Below are 20901 nucleotides of genomic sequence, written 5' to 3' on the forward strand. Positions count from 1 at the left end.
GTTTAAAACAAAACTGTTATTATTAATAAGTAAGTATACATTTTTTGAGCCTTTTTAGAGAAAATCAAATCATTGTAGTAAATTATGCAAATTACTCGATGATGTCATGGTGACCACGCCCATAGCCACGTCCCCCACCGCCACAGGTATCTTGGCAGTTTATGGGAAACACTAAATTTATATACACAGTACAGGCCAAAAGTTTGGACACGCCTTCTCATTCAACATGTGTTCTTTATTTTTATGACTATTTACATTGTAGATTGTCACTGAAGGCATCAAAACTATGAATGGACACATGTGGGGTTATGTACTTAACAAGAAAAGGTGAAAGAACTGAAAACATATTTTGTATTCTGGTTTCTTCAAAATAGCCACCCTTTGCTCTGATTACTGCTTTGCACACTCTTGGCATTCTCTCCATGAGCTTCAAGCACACCTGTGAAGTGAAAACCATTTCAGGTGACTACCTCTTGAAGCTCATCGAGAGAATGCCAAGAGTGTGCAAAGCAGTAATCAGAGCAAAGGGTGGCTATTTTGAAGAAACTTGAAATAAAACACATTGAATGAGAAAGTGTGTCCAAACTTTTGGCCTGTACTGTATATATATAGACATAAATTATATGTTGGGATTTTAAAGGCCTACTGAAATGTATTTTTTTTATTTAAACGGGGATAGCAGATCTATTCTATGTGTCATACTTGATCATTTCGCGATATTGCCATATTTTTTCTGAAAGGATTTAGTATAGAACAACAACGATAAAGATCGCACCTTTTGGTATCTGACAAATAAAAGCCTTGCCCCTACCGGAAGGAGCGCGACGTAGTCAGCTGAACATTTCCGCAAAGTTCCCTATTGTTTACAGTGATGGCGGCCAGAAGTAAGAGCGATTCGGACCGAGAAAGCGATGATTTCCCCATTAATTTGAGCGAGGATGAAAGATTTGTGGATGAGGAACGTTAGAGTGCAGTTCAAGACATATCTTTTTTCGCTCTGACCGTAACTTAGGTACAAGCTGGCTCATTGGATTCCACACTCTCTCCTTTTTCTATTGTGGATCACGGATTTGTATTTTAAACCACCTCGGATACTATATCCTCTTGAAAATGAGAGTCGAGAACGCGAAATGGACATTCACAGTGACTTTTATCTCCACGACAATACATCGGTGAAACACTTTAGCTACGAGCTAACGTGATAGCATCGTGCTTTAACTGCATATAGAAACAAAAAAAATAAACCCCTGACTGGAAGGATAGACAGAAAATCAACAATACTATTAAACCGTGGACATGTAACTACACGGTTAATGCTTTCCAGCCTGGCGAAGGTTAACAATGCTGTGCTAACGACGCCATTAAAGCTAACTTAGCAACCGGACCTCACAGAGCTATGCTAAAAACATTAGCTCTCCACCTACGCCAGCCAGCCCTCATCTGCTCATCAACACCCGTGCTCACCTGCGTTCCAGCGATCGACGGTGCGACGAAGGACTTCAACCGATCACAGATGCGGTTGGCGGCCCGGAGACGTAGGAAGTCAAGGTGAGGTCACCGGCTAGCGCGTCTGCTCTCCAACAAAGTCCTCCTGGTTGTGTTGCTGTAGTCCGCCGCTAATACACCGATCCCACCTACAACTTCTTTGCAGCCTTCATTGTTCATTAAACAAATTGCAAAAGATTCACCAACACAGATGTCCAGAATACTGTGGAATTATGAAATGAAAACAGAGCTTTTTGTATAGGATTCTACGGGGTACCAATACTTCCGTTTAACTGACTACGTCACGCGCATACGTCATCCTCCAAAGGCTTTTTCAAGCGGAAGTTTAGCGGGAAATATAAAATGTCACTTTATAAGTTAACCCGGCCGTATTGGCATGTGTTGCAATGTTAAGATTTCATCATTGATATATAAACTATCAGACTGCGTGGTCGGTAGTAGTGGCTTTCAGTAGGCCTTTAAGGCACCCATAGCGTCCTGATGGCCAACATTTTGCTAACAAGTTCTGCTTTTGTATTTTGTCATTTCCCATATTATCAATCCCTTTTTGAGCAGTGTGTAGAGAACTAACTGTACTTGGAACACTCCCTTTCCATCACCCCCTCTTGTTGTGACGGTACAGGAGACCATTTCCCCACATAGTGTGAATAAAAGCATGTAAAATATTATTTTGATCACTTCATTGCATTCAAAACTGATCTGGTTAACATTTTGAGCAAAAAAATTTGCGCACGTCCGCCACTGTAGTCCTTGCCGATGCCGTAGTCGATAAGATTATTTTTTTCTCTATCTTCTTGTTATGGGACATTCATCCTCCAACTGTTGTCATTTCTAAAATAAAGTAGCGTAAACTTCTTATTTATATCTGTCAGTCGACTCGCTATGGAAGTGCTAAAAACTACCGGTGTAGTGAGGTTACATTATTCACCCAAGGAACTTTAGTTATTAGAGAGTTCCGGTCGGACGGTTTTTCACGAGACACATTTCCGGCGTTGTTGTTGCACTAGTGAGCCACGGATTAGGAGATGCTGCTCCGTTATGGATTAGTCAATGAAACAGTTAGCGCCATCTTATGACACTTCTTCCACTCCCGTCCTTGCACGCTACACCGCTACAACAAAGATGACGGGGAGAAGACGCTGTCGAAGGTGAGCCACGTAAATAAGACCCGCCCACAAAACGGCGCATCCTGAAGCGACTTGAAGATGATCTGTAAAACATCATCTATGCAACATTTTGACCAAAGAACCACCATTACATGTTATGTAGACCACAAGGAAGTCTTTTACATTTAGAAAAAAATGATCATAATATGACTCCTTTAATGCGCCTTATAATCCGGTGCGCCTTTTGTATGAATATAGACCTGAATAGACCCACTCATCGGCAGTGCGCCTTATAATCCGGTGCGCCCTATTGTCCAGCAAATACGATAATCACAAATTGAATAAATACACAAACACTGTTGTCAAACATTAATACCGACTAGAGATGTCCGATAATGGCTTTTTTGCTGATATTCCGATATTGTCCAACTCTTAATTACCGATTCCGATATCAACCGATACTGACATATACAGTGGTGGAATTAACACATTATTATGCCTAATTTTGTTGTGATGCCCCGCTGGATGCATTAAACAATGTAACAAGGTTTTCCAAAATAAATCAACTCAAGTTATGGAAAAAAATGCCAACATGGCACTGCCATATTTATTATTGAAGTCACAAAGTGCATTATTTTTTTTAACATGCTTCAAAACAGCAGCTTGGAATTCGGGACATGCTCTCCCTGAGAGAGCATGAGGAGGTTGAGGTGGGCGGGGTTGGGGGGGGGGGGAGCGAGGGGTGTATATTGTAGCATCCCGGAAGAGTTAGTGCTGCAAGGGGTTCTGGGTAGGGATGTCCGATAATGGCTTTTTGCCGATATCCGATATTCCGATATTGTCCAACTCTTTAATTACCGATACCGATATCAACATCAACCGATATATGCAGTCGTGGAATTAACACATTATTATGCCTAATTTGGACAACCAGGTATGGTGTAGATAAGGTACTTTTTTAAAAAATTTGTAAAATAAGATAAATAAATTAAAAACATTTTCTTGAATAAAAAAGAAAGTACAACAATATAAAAACAGTTACATAGAAACTAGTAATGAATGAAAATTAGTAAAATTAACTGTTAAAGGTTAGTACTATTAGTGGACCAGCAGCACGCACAATCATGTGTGCTTACGGACTGTATCCCTTGCAGACTGTATTGATTTTAATTTTCCTGAGGGAACTCTCCTGAAGGAATCAATAAAGTACTATCTATCTATCTATCTATATATTGATATATAATGTAGGAACCAGAATATTAATAACAGAAAGAAACAACCCTTTTGTGTGAATGAGTGTAAATGGGGGAGGGAGGTTTTTTGGGTTGGTGCACTAATTGTAAGTGTATCTTGTGTTTTTTATGTTGATTTAATTTAAAAAAAAAACAAAAAAAACACAAAAAAAACGATACCGATAATAAAAAAAACCGATACCGATAATTTCCGATATTACATTTTAACGCATATGTCGGCCGATAATATCGGCAGGCCGATATTATCGGACATCTCTAGTTCTGGGTATTTGTTCTGTTGTGTTTATGTTGTGTTACCGTGCGGTCCCGAAATGTGTTTGTCATTCTTGTTTGGTGTGGGTTCACAGTGTGGCGCATATTTGTAACAGTGTTAAAGTTGTTTATACGGCCACCCTCAGTGTGACCTGTATGGCTGTTGACCAAGTATGCCTTGCATTCACTTGTGTGTGTGAAAAGCCGTAGATATTATGTGACTGGGCCGACACGCAAAGGCAGTGCCTTTAAGGTTTATTGGCGCTCTGTACTTCTCCCTACGTCCGTGTACACAGCGGCGTTTTAAAAAGTCATTAATTTTACTTTTTGAAACCGATACCGATAATTTTGAAACCGATAATTTCCGATATTACATTTTAAAGCATTTATCGGACATCTCTAATACTGACACACACTTATTTGATTATTTTAGTAGGAATACACCTTTTCCAAAAACATTTTGCTGCATGCTTTGAATAGGAAAAGGTAGCGCCGTCTCGTGGACAAATGGACCAATTAATAATTGAGGGGCGGTAGACCGCATCTTAACATAAAGGATTGTATTATTGTATGTTAAAATAAATGTAGGATCTAAAATAGTATTTTCAAAAGGCTGTTATTGTGTAGCTTTTCCATTTTAGGCAAATTTTACTTACATTATTTTAATTGAACACAGTCAAGATGGAAATAAGTAAATAAATGCTCCTTCCCTATAGGTCAGGGGTCACCAACCTTTTTGAAACCAAGAGCTACTTCTTGGGTACTGATTAATGCGAAGGGCTACCAGTTTGATACACACTTAAATAAATTGCCAGAAATAGCCAATTTGCTCAATTTACCTTTAACTCTATGTTATTATTAATAATTAATGATATTTACACTTAATTGAACGGTTTAAAAGAGGAGAAAACACGAAAAAAATGACAATTAAATTTTGAAACATAGTTTATCTTCAATTTCGACTCTTTAAAATTCAAAATTCAACCGAAAAAAAGAAGAGAAAAACTAGCTAATTCGAATCTTTTTGAAAAATTTAAAAAAAGAATTTATGGAACATCATTAGTAATTTTTTCCTGATTAAGATTCATTTTAGAATTTTGATGACATGTTTTATATAGGTTAAAATCCAATCTGCACTTTGTTAGAATATATAACAAATTGGACCAAGCTATATTTCTAACAAAGACAAATCATTATTTCTACTAGATTTTCCAGAAGAAAATTTTTAAAAGAAATTCAAAAGGCTTTGAAATAAGATTTACATTTGATTCTACAGATTTTCTAGATTTGCCAGAATAATTGTTTTGAATTTTAATCATAAAAAGTTTGAAGAAATATTTCACAAATACTCTTCGTCGAAAAAACAGAATCTAAAATGAAGAATTAAATCAAAATTTATTTATTATTCTTTACAATAAAATAAAAAAATGTACTTGAACATTGATTTAAATTGTCAGGAAAGAAGAGGAAGGAATTTAAAAGGTAAATAGGTATATGTGTTTAAAAATCCTAAAATTATTTTTAAGGTTGTATTTTTTCTCTAAAATTGTCTTTCTGAAAGTTATAAGAAGCAAAGTAAAATAATTAATGAATTTATCTAAACAAGTGAAGACCAAGTCTTTAAAATATTTTCTTGGATTTTCAAATTATATTTGAGTTTTGTCTCTCTTAGAATTAAAAATTTCGAGCAAAGCGAGACCAGCTTGCTAGTAAATAAATACAATTTAAAAAATAGAGGCAGCTCACTGGTAAGTGCTGCTATTTGGGCTATTTTTAGAACAGGCCAGCAGGCTACTCATCTGGTCCTTACGGGCTACCTGGTGCCCGCGGGCACCGCGTTGGTGACCCCTGCTATAGGTTGTCCTGAGTATGACTAAGTCAACAATATCACAAAGGAGTTTTCAAATAAATGCCAAATGCTAAAACTTCAAGCGTATTTTATCATAGGAATTACCCTTTTTGATAAATAATGCGCTTTTGATGAAACACCGAGCATATAAATCCACAACTTCCTGCTGTGATTCCATTTAGTTGTCATCTCCCGGTGACTTTTCTTGGCTTATCTTACTCAGCCAGACAGCAATGACACGTTTGCTTTATTCCTCCCCACCCTGGGTGCTCTTTGCTCTCACCAGCTTGAATTCATCCCACAGCTTTTAGATAAGAACCCGCAGTGAAAAGCTCATTCCAGCCCCGGCGTTGTGCATTGACTATCAAAAGATGGTATTCAAAGTATGACCGTCATGACACTTAAATGTGACTCCGTGGAAGCATGCGGAAGCTTCAATGGTGGAACACTTTAAAGGTCTGTTTTAAGTGAGATGAATATTTCACTTCAATACATAAAGTGAGATATTTTGCAACTTCTGGAGCCGAAGCATACAAATCAGCTTTTTTATATGACAGGCGTATTGAATTGGTATCTTTTTTTAAGCAACACTATGCAGTATTTTATACTGTACTTCCTGGTCAATCACATTAATGGACCAGCCAGGACACCTCTTCTGTTTGCTACTGTTTGCACTTTGCCACACACTAAAACAATCACACCACTCTTTTTATTTGAAGACTTTGCATCCCGCTGCTTTACATGTAAACTCCCTCACTGTGGAACTAACTAAAAAAAAAAAAAAATTTCTTTGTTCTTACTGCGCTCAATTATATTTTCATAAAACTTTGTGCGGAAGTCGAACATTTTTAAGTTTTCATTTTTTGTTCAGTCAAATATTTATGTGTGCACTTGCCTAAACAGAACATTAATTCATCTTAAAATATGTGGTCAATGAAATAGTTGGAGGCAAAAATACATGCATTATTATTATTATTATTATTAAATATTACATACAAATGTATTCATTAAAATTTACTTCATACTGGGAAAATGGGTCAATTATGTCACGCCCCATAAACCTGACTTTAATTTTTCGAATTAGTAAATGTACTGCTCAAAAAAAAAAAAAAAAAAAGGATTACTTCCCATATGTGTACAGGTATGTATGTATGTATGTATATGTGTATGTGTATATATATATATATATATATATATATATATATATATATATATATATATATATATATATATATATATATATATATATATATATATATATATATATAAGTATCTGTTTATATTTTTTTAAATTATTTTATCTCTGATTATTATTATTATTAAGGTATTATCATTTATTTTTTGTTTATTTAATTGTTGTATTTGTAGATATTACTTTGTTGTTGTTTTTTGCTGTTACTTTCTTTTCGGGGGGTGGTGGGTGGTATGGTTGGGATATCGACAAAAAACATTTGGACATTTAGGGCAGATATAAGATGTATGTGAATATGATGTAATGGATAGGAATGTCTGATGCTGGACGTCAATAAAAAAATTTAAAAAATTTTAAAAAATGTATTAATTAACTATTATTTATTACCTAATTATTAAAATTAACTATATTGTAATGCTACAAACAGTTACATGTCATTCAATAACACAAACATTTATAAGTGTATAAGTACACATGTATTCATTATGCATAGTTTTTTAATAACTCATTATTTTTATTTATAAATGTATTAATTATATCAATTATATTAATTATATCAACGCTACAAACAATAGTGACATGTCATCAAATATATGATGATCATAAGAATAATAAGTAATACTAAAAACATTAAATAAATATTCGATACTTAAATACATAATATAATTATGCAAAATACTGTATAATTACACTATTATTACTTAGTGTACAGTTAATAACATATAATATGCATTTATAATTGTATAAATACTCATGTATTATTTTTTATTATCTATATCATAATGCTACAAACAATAGTTATATAGCATTCAATAGAAAATATATATTCTTATGTCTTAATATCAAACATAATTATACTGTTCTATTTATAATTATAGAAAATATTCTATTTATAATTATAGAAAATACAGTATAATATGATTGTTAATTGTACTATTAATACTAAAACAACAATTAAACATTTTCAGTTAATAATACATATATTATAAATATACTAATTATGTGATAATAATTTAAAAAATATTTTAAAATTTGTTAACTATAGTTAAACATTTTAATAAATGATTTTACAAAAATATTGTTTGCAATATAATACAATGTTAATAGTACTAAAAACACCAGATTTATTTTGTATTATTTCTTACATATTTGTATAAAATATGTTAGTCTATAATGATAATCACCATCATGGGGGCGGTTGGTAGAGTGGCCGTGCCAGCAACTTGAGGGTTCCAGGTTCGATTCCCGCTTCCGCCATCCTAGTCACTGCCGTTGGGTCCTTGGGCAAGACACTTTACCCACCTGCGCCCAGTGCCACCCGCACTGGTTTAAATGGAACTTAGATATTGGGTTTCACTATGTAAAGCGCTATATAAATATAATTCACTTCACTTCATCATGGAAAAAATACACCACGAGGGCTTGTTATTTTTCTCAGAAAACTATGCACTTTTTCAGTGGCTTCGTATTTCATTCTGAGGGCAAAAAAACACGGACCTCCATCCTGGAAATGTTTTTTGCCCAGAGACAAATATCGCATCCCCTTGCATTTGTTAAGTTATTTTCGCAGGTGTCCACACTTGACTCTGGGAATGTGTTTTTCCTCCTCAGTGGGTGGAAAAAAAGAAAAAAAGAAAAAAAGGCTCGTCTTTCGGTGGTGGGTGGGGCAGCTGTGTGAGGGCCCAGATGTCTCATGAATCATGCAAGGATGACGGGAGATTTTCTGATGGTGGCTTTTATCTTCTGACAACACCCAACACGTCTGTTCCAAAGGCGATAAGGAGGAATAATATTGAAAAATGTCCTTTCCTAGGCTTCCCTAAAGGAGGTGCTGCTCCTTCATTTGGCAAGGTTACCAACCTTTCTCTTAAAGGCCCGGATCGACCGGTCCCTCAACCACATCCTGAGGACCTCAACACCCTGGTGCAGCGAGCCGAGCACATCCCGGCCGGGACACGCACCCCCATGTGCAACAAGTGCAATAAAGTCATCAGGTATTAACGCAAATATCCACATTTTGTTGCCTGCTAGTGACAACTTGTGTGGTTTTCTGTCCCAGGGGTCCCTTCCTGGTGGCCATGGGCATGTCCTGGCACCCCGAGGAATTTGACTGCGCCCACTGCCACTCCTCCCTGGTGGACCGTGGGTTTGTGGAGGAGAAGGGCAAAGTGCACTGCGAGAACTGCTACGAGCAGTTCTTCGCTCCCACTTGTGCCCTCTGCCAGCAGAAGATACTGGGGGTATGAGCAAGCATTTGGACTCAAACGGTAGAAAGTACACTTGATGTGCTTTAGAGTAGTCAGTGTACAGCTTTTAGCGCAGTATACTGTAGATTAGGGCTGCAACTAACGATTAATTTGATAATCGATTAATCTGTCGATTATTACTTCGATTAATAATCGGGTAAAAGAGACAAACTACATTTCTATCCTATCCAGTATTTTATTGGAAAAAAACAGCATACTGGCACCATACTTATTTTGATTATTGTTTCTCAGCTCTTTGTAAATGTTGCAGTTTATAAATAAATGTTTATTTAAAAAAATTTGAAAAAAAAATTAAATAAAAAAAAGCCTCTGCGCATGCGCATAGCATATATCCAACGAATCAATGACTAAATTAATCGGCAACTATTTTTATAATCGATTTTAATCGATTTAATGGATTAGTTGTTGCAGCCCTACTGTAGATATACTATGAACACATGGCCGTTATTGTCGAATAACACATGGTGATGGTAGCACCATGTCTGGCGCTGCACGAGTGTAGGAAATATGAACTACAACAAGTACTGTGACATTCTGTAGCATAAAGGGATAAAGTATATCTTCTCAAGTAGACTTAAATATAATTTGGAGTAGTCAGTGTATAGCTTTTAGCGCAGTGTACTGTAGATTAGGGCTGCAACTAACGATTAATTTGATAATCGATTAATCTGTCGATTATTACTTCGATTAATCTATTAATAAAAGAGACAAACTACATTTCTATCCTATCCAGTATTTTATTGGAAAAAAACAGCATACTGGCACCATACTTATTTTGATTATTGTTTCTCAGCTCTTTTTAAATGTTGCAGTTTATAAATAAAGGTTTATTTTAAAAAAATTGGGGAAAAAATTAAATTAAAAAAAGCCTCTGCGCATGCGCATAGCATATATCCAACGAATCAATGACTAAATTAATCGGCAACTATTTTTATAATCGATTTTAATCGATTTAATGGATTAGTTGTTGCAGCCCTACTGTAGATATACTATGAACACATGGCCGTTATTGTCGAATAACACATGGTGATAGTAGCATCATGTCTGACGGACGAGTGTAGGAAATATGAACTACAACAAGTACTGTGACGTTCTGTAGCATAAAGGGATAAAGTATATCTTCTCAAGTAGACTTAAATATAATTTGGAGTAGTCAGTGTATAGCTTTTAGCGCAGTATACTGTAGATTAGGGCTGCAACTAACGATTAATTTGATAATCGATTAATCTGTCGATTATTACTTCGATTAATCTATTAATAAAAGAGACAAACTACATTTCTATCCTATCCAGTATTTTATTGGAAAAAAACAGCATACTGGCACCATACTTATTTTGATTATTGTTTCTCAGCTCTTTGTAAATGTTGCAGTTTATAAAAAAGGTTTATTTAAAAAAAATTGGAAAAAAAATTAAATTAAAAAAAGCCTCTGCGCATGCGCATAGCATATATCCAACGAATCAATGACTAAATTAATCGGCAACTATTTTTATAATCGATTTTAATCGATTTAATGGATTAGTTGTTGCAGCCCTACTGTAGATATACTATGAACACATGGCCGTTATTGTCGAATAACACATGGTGATAGTAGCATCATGTCTGACGGACGAGTGTAGGAAATATGAACTACAACAAGTACTGTGACGTTCTGTAGCATAAAGGGATAAAGTATATCTTCTCAAGTAGACTTAAATATAATTTGGAGTAGTCAGTGTATAGCTTTTAGCGCAGTATACTGTAGATTAGGGCTGCAACTAACGATTAATTTGATAATCGATTAATCTGTCGATTATTATTTCGATTAATCTATTAATAAAAGAGACAAACTACATTTCTATCCTATCCAGTATTTTATTGGAAAAAAACAGCATACTGGCACCATACTTATTTTGATTATTGTTTCTCAGCTCTTTGTAAATGTTGCAGTTTATAAAAAAGGTTTATTTAAAAAAAATTGGAAAAAAAATTAAATTAAAAAAAGCCTCTGCGCATAGCATATATCCAACGAATCAATGACTAAATTAATCGGCAACTATTTTTATAATCGATTTTAATCGATTTAATGGATTAGTTGTTGCAGCCCTACTGTAGATATACTATGAACACATGGCCGTTATTGTCGAATAACACATGGTGATGGTAGCACCATGTCTGGCGCTGCACGAGTGTAGGAAATATGAACTACAACAAGTACTGTGACGTTCTGTAGCATAAAGGGATAAAGTATATCTTCTCAAGTAGACTTAAATATAATTTGGAGTAGTCAGTGTATAGCTTTTAGCGCAGTATACTGTAGATTAGGGCTGCAACTAACAATTAATTTGATAATCGATTAATCTGTCGATTATTACTTCGATTAATAATCGGATAAAAGAGACAAACTACATTTCTATCCTATCCAGTATTTTATTGGAAAAAAACAGCATACTGGCACCATACTTATTTTGATTATTGTTTCTCAGCTCTTTGTAAATGTTGCAGTTTATAAATAAAGGTTTATTTAAAAAATTTTTAAATTTTTAAAAAAAAATTTAATAAAAAAAAGCCTCTGCGCATGCGCATAGCATATATCCAACGAATCAATGACTAAATTAATCGGCAACTATTTTTATAATCGATTTTAATCGATTTAATGGATTAGTTGTTGCAGCCCTACTGTAGATATACTATGAACACATGGCCGTTATTGTCGAATAACACATGGTGATGGTAGCACCATGTCTGGCGCTGCACGAGTGTAGGAAATATGAACTACAACAAGTACTGTGACATTCTGTAGCATAAAGGGATAAAGTATATCTTCTCAAGTAGACTTAAATATAATTTGGAGTAGTCAGTGTATAGCTTTTAGCGCAGTATACTGTAGATTAGGGCTGCAACTAACGATTAATTTGATAATCGATTAATCTGTCGATTATTACTTCGATTAATAATCGGATAAAAGAGACAAACTACATTTCTATCCTATCCAGTATTTTATTGGAAAAAAACAGCATACTGGCACCATACTTATTTTGATTATTGTTTCTCAGCTCTTTGTAAATGTTGCACTTTATAAGTAAAGGTTTATTTAAAATTTTTTTAAAAACATTTGAAAAAAAAATTAAATAAAAAAAAGCCTCTGCGCATGCGCATAGCATATATCCAACGAATCAATGACTAAATTAATCGGCAACTATTTTTATAATCGATTTTAATCGATTTAATGGATTAGTTGTTGCAGCCCTACTGTAGATATACTATGAACACATGGCCGTTATTGTCGAATAACACATGGTGATGGTAGCACCATGTCTGGCGCTGCACGAGTGTAGGAAATATGAACTACAACAAGTACTGTGACATTCTGTAGCATAAAGGGATAAAGTATATCTTCTCAAGTAGACTTAAATATAATTTGGAGTAGTCAGTGTATAGCTTTTAGCGCAGTATACTGTAGATTAGGGCTGCAACTAACGATTAATTTGATAATCGATTAATCTGTCGATTATTACTTCGATTAATAATCGGGTAAAAGAGACAAACTACATTTCTATCCTATCCAGTATTTTATTGGAAAAAAACAGCATACTGGCACCATACTTATTTTGATTATTGTTTCTCAGCTCTTTGTAAATGTTGCAGTTTATAAATAAAGGTTTATTTTAAAAAATTTAAAAAAATTTGGAAAAAAAATAAAATAAAAAAAAGCCTCTGCGCATGCGCATAGCATATATCCAACGAATCAATGACTAAATTAATCGGCAACTATTTTTATAATCGATTTTAATCGATTTAATGGATTAGTTGTTGCAGCCCTACTGTAGATATACTATGAACACATGGCCGTTATTGTCGAATAACACATGGTGATGGTAGCACCATGTCTGGCGCTGCACGAGTGTAGGAAATATGAACTACAACAAGTACTGTGACGTTCTGTAGCATAAAGGGATAAAGTATATCTTCTCAAGTAGACTTACCGGTAAATATAATTTAGAGTAGTCAGTGTACAGCTTGTGTAGCAGTGTCGGTTTACTACCAAAACACAGCCATTAGTGTCTAAATGGCTGGCAATACAAGTGAAGAGGAGGATAATTGTGTCTTGTTCACAGTCGTAGTGTCATTGTCGGGGGCTGCATGAGTGCCGCCAGCATTGGTGAGCTCTGGGGCCGTACTTATCAAGCTTCTTAGAGTGCCATTTTACACTTAAGTCCTGAGAATTTGCGAAATTTAGTCCTACTCTCACACTTAAGAATAAAAGCTTTTTATCAACGTTCTTAAGTCTAAGAATCACTCCTACTCTCCACGATATTTAAGAGACCTTCAGAGGTGTCTTAAGTGGTTAGGAGTTGCCAGCAGGGGATGGCACTGAGGCGAGAGAGACGTGCACGAACGTTCAGGGAGCGGAACGATGTCCTGGATTTGTTTGATGACGAGCAGCTGATCAAACGGTATCGTTTAGACAGAGCGAGTATTATTTTTGTCACAGATTTAATACTTTTTGATTCCTTGTTGATTTCTGCATGTGGCTGCAGTGGTCTATTATATATAGAGCCACCCACACCAGTTTCAAATTAGTTGCCTAATTAATTAATTGGAAAGAAAATGTTATGAGAGTAGCGTATGTGTGAGGTGAGTGACGTCAGTGAGTGTGTGGGCGAGAGAAGAGAGGGAGCGGTAGCGTGAGTGCCGGCGGGGACTAGTTTGTTTTGTGTTATTTTGTAGTTTATTGTCAAAATATACACTCCCATTGTCCACTTAAATATTTCCAAGATATTTCTTTATTCTTAGACAAGGGGTTCCCTTCCGTGATTGGTCATTTCTATGGACACAGAAATGACGTCACCTAAAATTCCGTTTACGGCACATAGTAATGTCGTAATTCAGCTCTGAGTGTGACACTTAAGATTCAGTCCTACACTTCGCTGAAAGTGTGAGTAAGACGCTTGATAACTAACTTTTAAGTGCAGCTTTCAGCGAAGAATTTATTTACTCTTAAGTCAACTCTTAGCAGACTTCTTAGGAGTAATTCTAAGAAGCTTGATAAGTACGGCCCCTGGTTCATTGTAGGAAGTATGAACTACAACATGTAGAATAGAATATATCTTTATTGTCATTGTACAACGAAATTGTAAGCAAAACTAATTTAGTGCAAATTCATAACACATAAAACCATAAAAACATAGATAAATAGATAACAATACATAAAATACATAAAAATAGCAAGCACACAGCTCGCATGCACGGTCATTATTGTCGTCTTGTGTTCAGCGACACTATTGCTCTCGGGTAAAAAGTGTTCTTAAGTCTGTTTGTCCGGCATTTTATTGTCCTGTATCTCTTGCCCGAGGGCAGCAGTTCAAAAAATGTATGTCCAGGGTGAGATGGGTCCCTTGTGATGTTTTGGGCCTGTACTGTCGCGTTCTGAAGCAGAGAGAGAAATACAGCGTCTCTTTCTGGTGACAGAAGATGTCAGGTTCAAACACTGATGACATCTATTAAACAAGACAAGAAGCAAGGAATTAAACAGAGACTGATTTAAGTTTGGCTCAATCGAGGAGAGACGTCTGGACTGTACTCTTTGAACAGTCTCACCACGCTCTGACGAAAGATTGTACGCCTCCTCTTTTATTTGGACTTTCCCTGACTACATGGCAACAGCTGTTTCTAAGGGAGGGGGGTCGTAAACAGCCATCGCCTTTGATTAAAACAGTTCTAAGAAAAGGTCGTAAAACAGTTCAAAGAAACGGTGCCTGGAGGGGAGTCTGGTCCTGCTTCCTCTCCGCTTTGTAGTTCTCGGGTCAAGACAAAATATTTCTGTGGATTACAATACATCAAAGAAACTGACGCCTTCATGTTGCTTCCCATCCTACACAAGCCTTTTTCTTGGTAGGATCAAAGACAGCTTTTGTCCTCTCTCCGGGAACTCATGGAAACACAAAGTTTTGTGATAACTAATATACAATTATTCTGACAGAACTGTAGAAGTTAAAGTTAGATATCCTTCAGAGTAGTCCGTGTACAGCTTGTATAGTGTAGTGTCATTGTCCGGGGCTGTATGAGTGCTGCCAGCACTGGGAAGCCCTGATTCACTGTAGGAAATATGAACTACAACAAGTACTGTGATGTTCTGTAGCATAAAGGGATAAAGTATATCTTCTCAAGTAGACTTAAATATAATTTAGAGTAGTCAATGTACAGCTTGTGTAGCAGTGTCGGTTTACTATCAAAACACAGCCATTAGTGTCTAAATGGCTGGCAATACAAGTGAAAAGGAGGTTAATTGTGTCTTGTTCACAGTCGTAGTGTCATCGTCGGGGGCTGCATGAGTGCCGCCAGCATTGGTGAGCTCTGGTTCACTGTAGGAAGTATGAACAACAACATGTACTGTCCGTTCTGAAGCAGAGAGAGAGATACACTGTATCTTTCTGGTGACAGAAGATGTCAGGTTCAAACACTGATGACATTTATTAAACAAGACAAGAAGCAAGGAATTAAACAGAGACAGAATTAAATTTGGCTCAATTGAGGAGAGACGTCTGGACTGTATGTACTCTTTGCACAGTCTCACCACGCTCTGACGAAAGATTGTACGCCTCCTCTTTTATTTGGACTACGGGATGCATTATGGTGGTCTACAGCCATGCCTTTGTGTGTTGATATATCTCACAGCTTAGTTGTGTGTTTGCAGGAGATCATCAACGCGCTGAAGCAGACCTGGCACGTGTCATGTTTCGTGTGCGTGGCGTGTCAGCAGCCAATCAGGGGCAACACCTTCCACATGGAGGATGGACAGCCGTACTGTGAAATGGGTAAGCACGCCCCGCGCTCTTACCATCACTTCAACACGAGACTAACGCGCCATGGTTGATTTGCAGACTACTACAAACTGTTTGGCGCAAACTGTCATGGCTGTGACTTCCCCATCGAGGCAGGGGACAAGTTCTTGGATGCTCTAGGATTCACCTGGCATGACACCTGCTTTGTCTGCACGGTAGGCTCCGCCCTCTTTTTCAACCAGCAATACCTTTTTAGTTATTTAGTTATAACCAAACCGTAGGACGCCAATCTGTACTGATTGAAAAACCTGAACAATCATATTACAGTATCTGTAAAGTATTATTTCATGTTTTGTTTGTACACATATATGTACTGTAGTTGTAATAACATGCATGATGTGCCGTGCGGATCATGTACAATACTAAAGTGTGACTAATTTAATGGACGGTTGTGCGTTTGGTCCAGCTGGCCGGGGACGTTTTGGGTTTTTTTCCGGTTTATTTGGGTAAGCACTCCATTTATGTGGAAATAGATTGGCTTCAAGTTCCGCCCTGCGATGAGGTGGCGACTTGTCCAGGGTGTACACCGCCTTCCGCCCGAATGCAGCTGAGATGGGCTCAAGCACCCCCCCGCAACCCCCAAAAAAAGGGACAAGCGGTAGAAAATGGATGAATGGATCGATTGGCTTCAAGTTCCGCCCTGTGATGAGGTGGCGACTTGTCCAGGATGTACCCCGAATGCAGCTGAGATAGGCTCCAGCAACCCCCCGCTACCCCAAAAAAAAGGGACAAGCGGTAGAAAATGGATGAATGGATCGATTGGCTTCAAGTTCCGCCCTGTGATGAGGTGGCGACTTGTCCAGGATGTACCCCGAATGCAGCTGAGATAGGCCCCAGCAACCCCCCGCGACCCCCAAAAAAGGGACAAGCGGTAGAAAATGGATGGATGGATGGATAGATAGATTGGCTTCAAGTTCCACATTTGGAGCTTCGTGTCACGTCGTAACGTCTCACCCTCTGTTCCAGCTCGCTTCTAGAGGCAGCAGTTCATCCTCAGTATATTCAGCTTCAAAAAGATAAGGCCGTGAATCCTCATTTGTCCAAAAATAGTCGTCGTTGTTGTCTGTTACCAAGTCTGCCATGACTAGAAGACACACTCACACGTTTGTTTCTGGAAGTAGGAGCGCACATTCTTGCTGGAAGTCGCACGTGCGCTATGGAAATGTAAATAATTTTTTTAAGGTTTATTTTAGGTAAGCACTCCATTTATGTGGAAATAGCTTGGCTTCAAGTTGCACATTTGCAGCTTCGTGTCACGCCGACCTCACACTCTCTGTTTCCGTTTATATAACATCACACCCTCTGTTCCAGCTTGCTTCTCTAGAGGCAGCAGTTCATCCTCAGTATGTTCAGCTTCAAAAAGATAAGGCCGTGAATCCTCATTTGTCCAAAAATAGTCGTCTTTGTTGTCTGTTACCAAGTCTGCCATGACTAGAAGACACACTCACACGTTTGTTTCCGGAAGTAGTAGCACACATTCTTGCTGGAATTCGGACGTGCGCTATGGAAATGTAAATATTTTTTTAAAGGTTTATTTTAGGTAAGCACTCCATTTATGTGGAAATAGCTTGGCTTCAAGTTCCACATTTGCAGCTTAGTGTCACGCCGACCTCACACTCTGTGCTTCCGTTTGCATTAACATCTCACCCTCTGTTCCAGCTTGCTTCTAGAGGCAGCAGCTCATCCTCAGTATACTCAGCTTCAAAAAGATAAGGCTGTGAATCCTCATTTGTCCAAAAATAGTCGTCGTTGTTGTCTGTCACCAAGTCTGCCACGACTAGAAGACACACTCACAAGTTTGTTTCCGGAAGTAGTACCACACATTCTTGCTGGAAGTCGGACGTGCGCTGCTATGGAAATGGAAATAATTTTTTCATGGTTTATTTGGGTAAGCACTCCATTTATGTGGAAATAGCTTGGCTTCAAGTTCCACATTTGCAGCTTAGTGTCACGCCGACCTCACACTCTCTGCTTCCGTTTGCATTAACATCTCACCCCGTCTGTTCCAGCTTGCATCTAGAGGCAGCAGTTCATCCTCAGTATATTCAGCTTCAAAAAGATAAGGCCGTGAATCCTCATTTGTCCAAAAATAGTCGTCGTTGATGTCTGTTACCAAGTCTGCCATGGTTAGAAAACACAGTCGCGCGTTTGTTTCTGGAAGTAGTAGCACACATTCTTGCTGGAAGTCGGACGTGCGTTGCTATGGAAATGTAAATAATTTTTTCAAGGTTTATTTTAGGTAAGCACTCCATTTATGTGGAAATAGCTTGGCTTCAAGTTCCACATTTGCAGCTTAGTGTCACGCCGACCTCACACTCTCTGCTTCCGTTTGCATTAACATCTCACCCTCTGTTCCAGCTTGCTTCTAGAGGCAGCAGCTCATCCTCAGTATATTCAGCTTCAAAAAGATAAGGCCGTGAATCCTCATTTGTCCAAAAATAGTCGTCTTTGTTGTCTGTTACCAAGTCTGCCATGGTTAGAAAACACACTCGCGCGTTTGTTTCCGGAAGTAGGAGCACACATTCTTGCTGGAAGTCGAAGGTGCGCTGCTATTGAAATGGAAATAAATGCGCAGAATCCTTAAAATGTCCAAAATCCAGTAAATATTGAACATGTTACATATTGTTGTGAACATGTCTGTTACTACATTATATATAGACATGCAGTGTGTATATAAAAACATTGCTGCAGGGTTTTGAAGTTGTCTTAGAGAGCTTTGAAGGCTACAAAGGTGACTGCCATTAACCACATCTTGCAAGCGCTTTTTATCATCTTTAAAATCCTAAATAAAAATACATATGTTCTTGTCTCTCATATTGATTGTGAATGATTGGCAAAATAAAATAAAAAAAGTGCATGTAGAGGTTGCCCTCTAGTGGGTTCTGCGGACCACCACACACTGCCACGAGAGCCCGGATTTCAGGGTACAACACTGTTTTATTTACATACGTCGTGGTAGGCTTTTGCTTTCCAGCAAATAGTCTTTTTTCTCAGTCCGTCTCTCTTTCTCTGGCTCCCACTCCAACCGCCGTGTCTCGTTCCGGCTGCTGCTAATAAAGGCGACAGGTGATTAGATAACAAGGTCCACCTGGGCCATCTACTCACCTGTCGCTGTCTTCGAGGCCGGTCCTTGCACACCCCGTTTCGCGGCAGGCCCGCAGGCCACGCCCCCCTCCGCAGTGCACTACCCTATAAGAAACATATATATATATATTTTATTATATATGTTTTTGTACCCCGCCTTCCCCCCGAACGCAGCTGAGTTGGGCTCCAGCAACCTCCCGCGACCCCCGAAAGGGACAAGCGGTAGAAAATGGATGGATGGATGTTTTTATATATTTATTTATTTCACTAATTGTAATGGTTTGTAAATTTTAAGTTGATTTTTCATACCTTCTTGTGCAGTGTAGTTAAATAGTATTTATTTTTGTAGTCAGCCTGAACAAATACTTGATAATAATCATTGTGAATAACACTTGGTTTCATATCATTTGACTAGGTTGATCCTGTTATGTTTAACAGTAAGTAGGTTAGATATAATTATTGAGTTAAAATTAATTTAAATTATAATCAAGAGTAAGATTATTAATAAGGTGTTAATATTGGAGTGGGCCCCAGGCCCCTGTGGAGTGGAAAATGTGGGCCCCGATTTCAAAAAGGTTTAAAACCCCTGGTCTAAAGGGACAAGTTTCAGCCTCAGGGGCCGTTTTCCGCTTGGCGCTAGTGTTTGACTTGTCTTCATTCAATAGTGTAACATTGTTTTTGTGTGCAGGGGACAAAAGCAGCCTTTTAAAAATAAGTGATTTTTGAGAAAATTAAAGGATTTTAAGTGCGCCTTATAGTCCGGAAAATGCTGTAAAAGAGCTGTTGCAACCAGCTGCCATTTCTACATACAGCTACAAAAGTAGAACGCAGTGAAACACGATCATGTCCGGTTAATGGATGGACCAAACGTTAAAGTATTCTAAAGTACCAAAATAAGTTTTGGGAGTCATTGTTTGGGTACCGACTGCTGCAATGCGGAACCTAAAGTCATTGGGGCGGTATAGCTCGGTTGGTAGAGTGGCCGTGCCATCAACCTGAGGGTTGCAGGTTCGATCCCCGCTTCCGCCATCCTAGTCACTGCCGTTGTGTCCTTGGGCAAGACACTTTACCCACCTGCTCTCAGTGCCACCCACACTGGTTTAAATGTAACTTAGATATTGGGGTTTCACTATGTAAAGCGCTTTGAGTCACTAGAGAAAAAGCGCTATATAAATAGAATTCACTTCACTTCACTAAAGGGGCGGAGCTAAAGGCGCTTAAGAAGACGCATAATAACGTAGGTGTCGTGTTCTTTGTGTCGTTCAGGTGTGCACCGCCAATCTGGAAGGACAACCCTTCTTCTCCAAGAAAGACAAGCCTTTGTGCAAGAAACACGCCAACGCTGTCAACATCTGATCCACTCCCACACCACTCAGTGACCCACTCCCACACCTCTCAATGACCCAATCCCACACCTCTCAATACAACAAACTAAATCTTATAAACAATATATATTCATGACATGCTGAATATTGAAATGTACTTTACTTATATCATGTGTGTGTGTTTTTGTTAAATAATACGGAGCCCCAAAAGGGACATGGGGGAAAAAAAATATATATATAATT

The 20901-nt window shown here is 37.8% G+C and overlaps 1 protein-coding gene across 4 annotated transcripts in view; it reads left to right on the forward strand.

The window, feature by feature from the left end:
• pdlim5b (PDZ and LIM domain 5b) overlaps window positions 1-20901 on the forward strand; it is a 131712-nt gene extending 110811 nt beyond the window's left edge. For all 4 annotated transcript variants that reach the window (XM_062032182.1, XM_062032184.1, XM_062032180.1 and 1 more), the window contains exons 9-13: window positions 8972-9152; window positions 9218-9398; window positions 16102-16222; window positions 16289-16404; window positions 20600-20901. In XM_062032182.1, coding sequence (XP_061888166.1) covers window positions 8972-9152; window positions 9218-9398; window positions 16102-16222; window positions 16289-16404; window positions 20600-20689 — 689 coding nt within the window. In that variant the 3' untranslated portion in view covers window positions 20690-20901. The remainder of the gene's footprint in view (window positions 1-8971; window positions 9153-9217; window positions 9399-16101; window positions 16223-16288; window positions 16405-20599) is intronic.

This window comes from Entelurus aequoreus, linkage group LG21, assembly GCF_033978785.1.
Source record: "Entelurus aequoreus isolate RoL-2023_Sb linkage group LG21, RoL_Eaeq_v1.1, whole genome shotgun sequence".
NCBI classification, from domain to species: Eukaryota; Metazoa; Chordata; class Actinopteri; order Syngnathiformes; family Syngnathidae; genus Entelurus; species Entelurus aequoreus.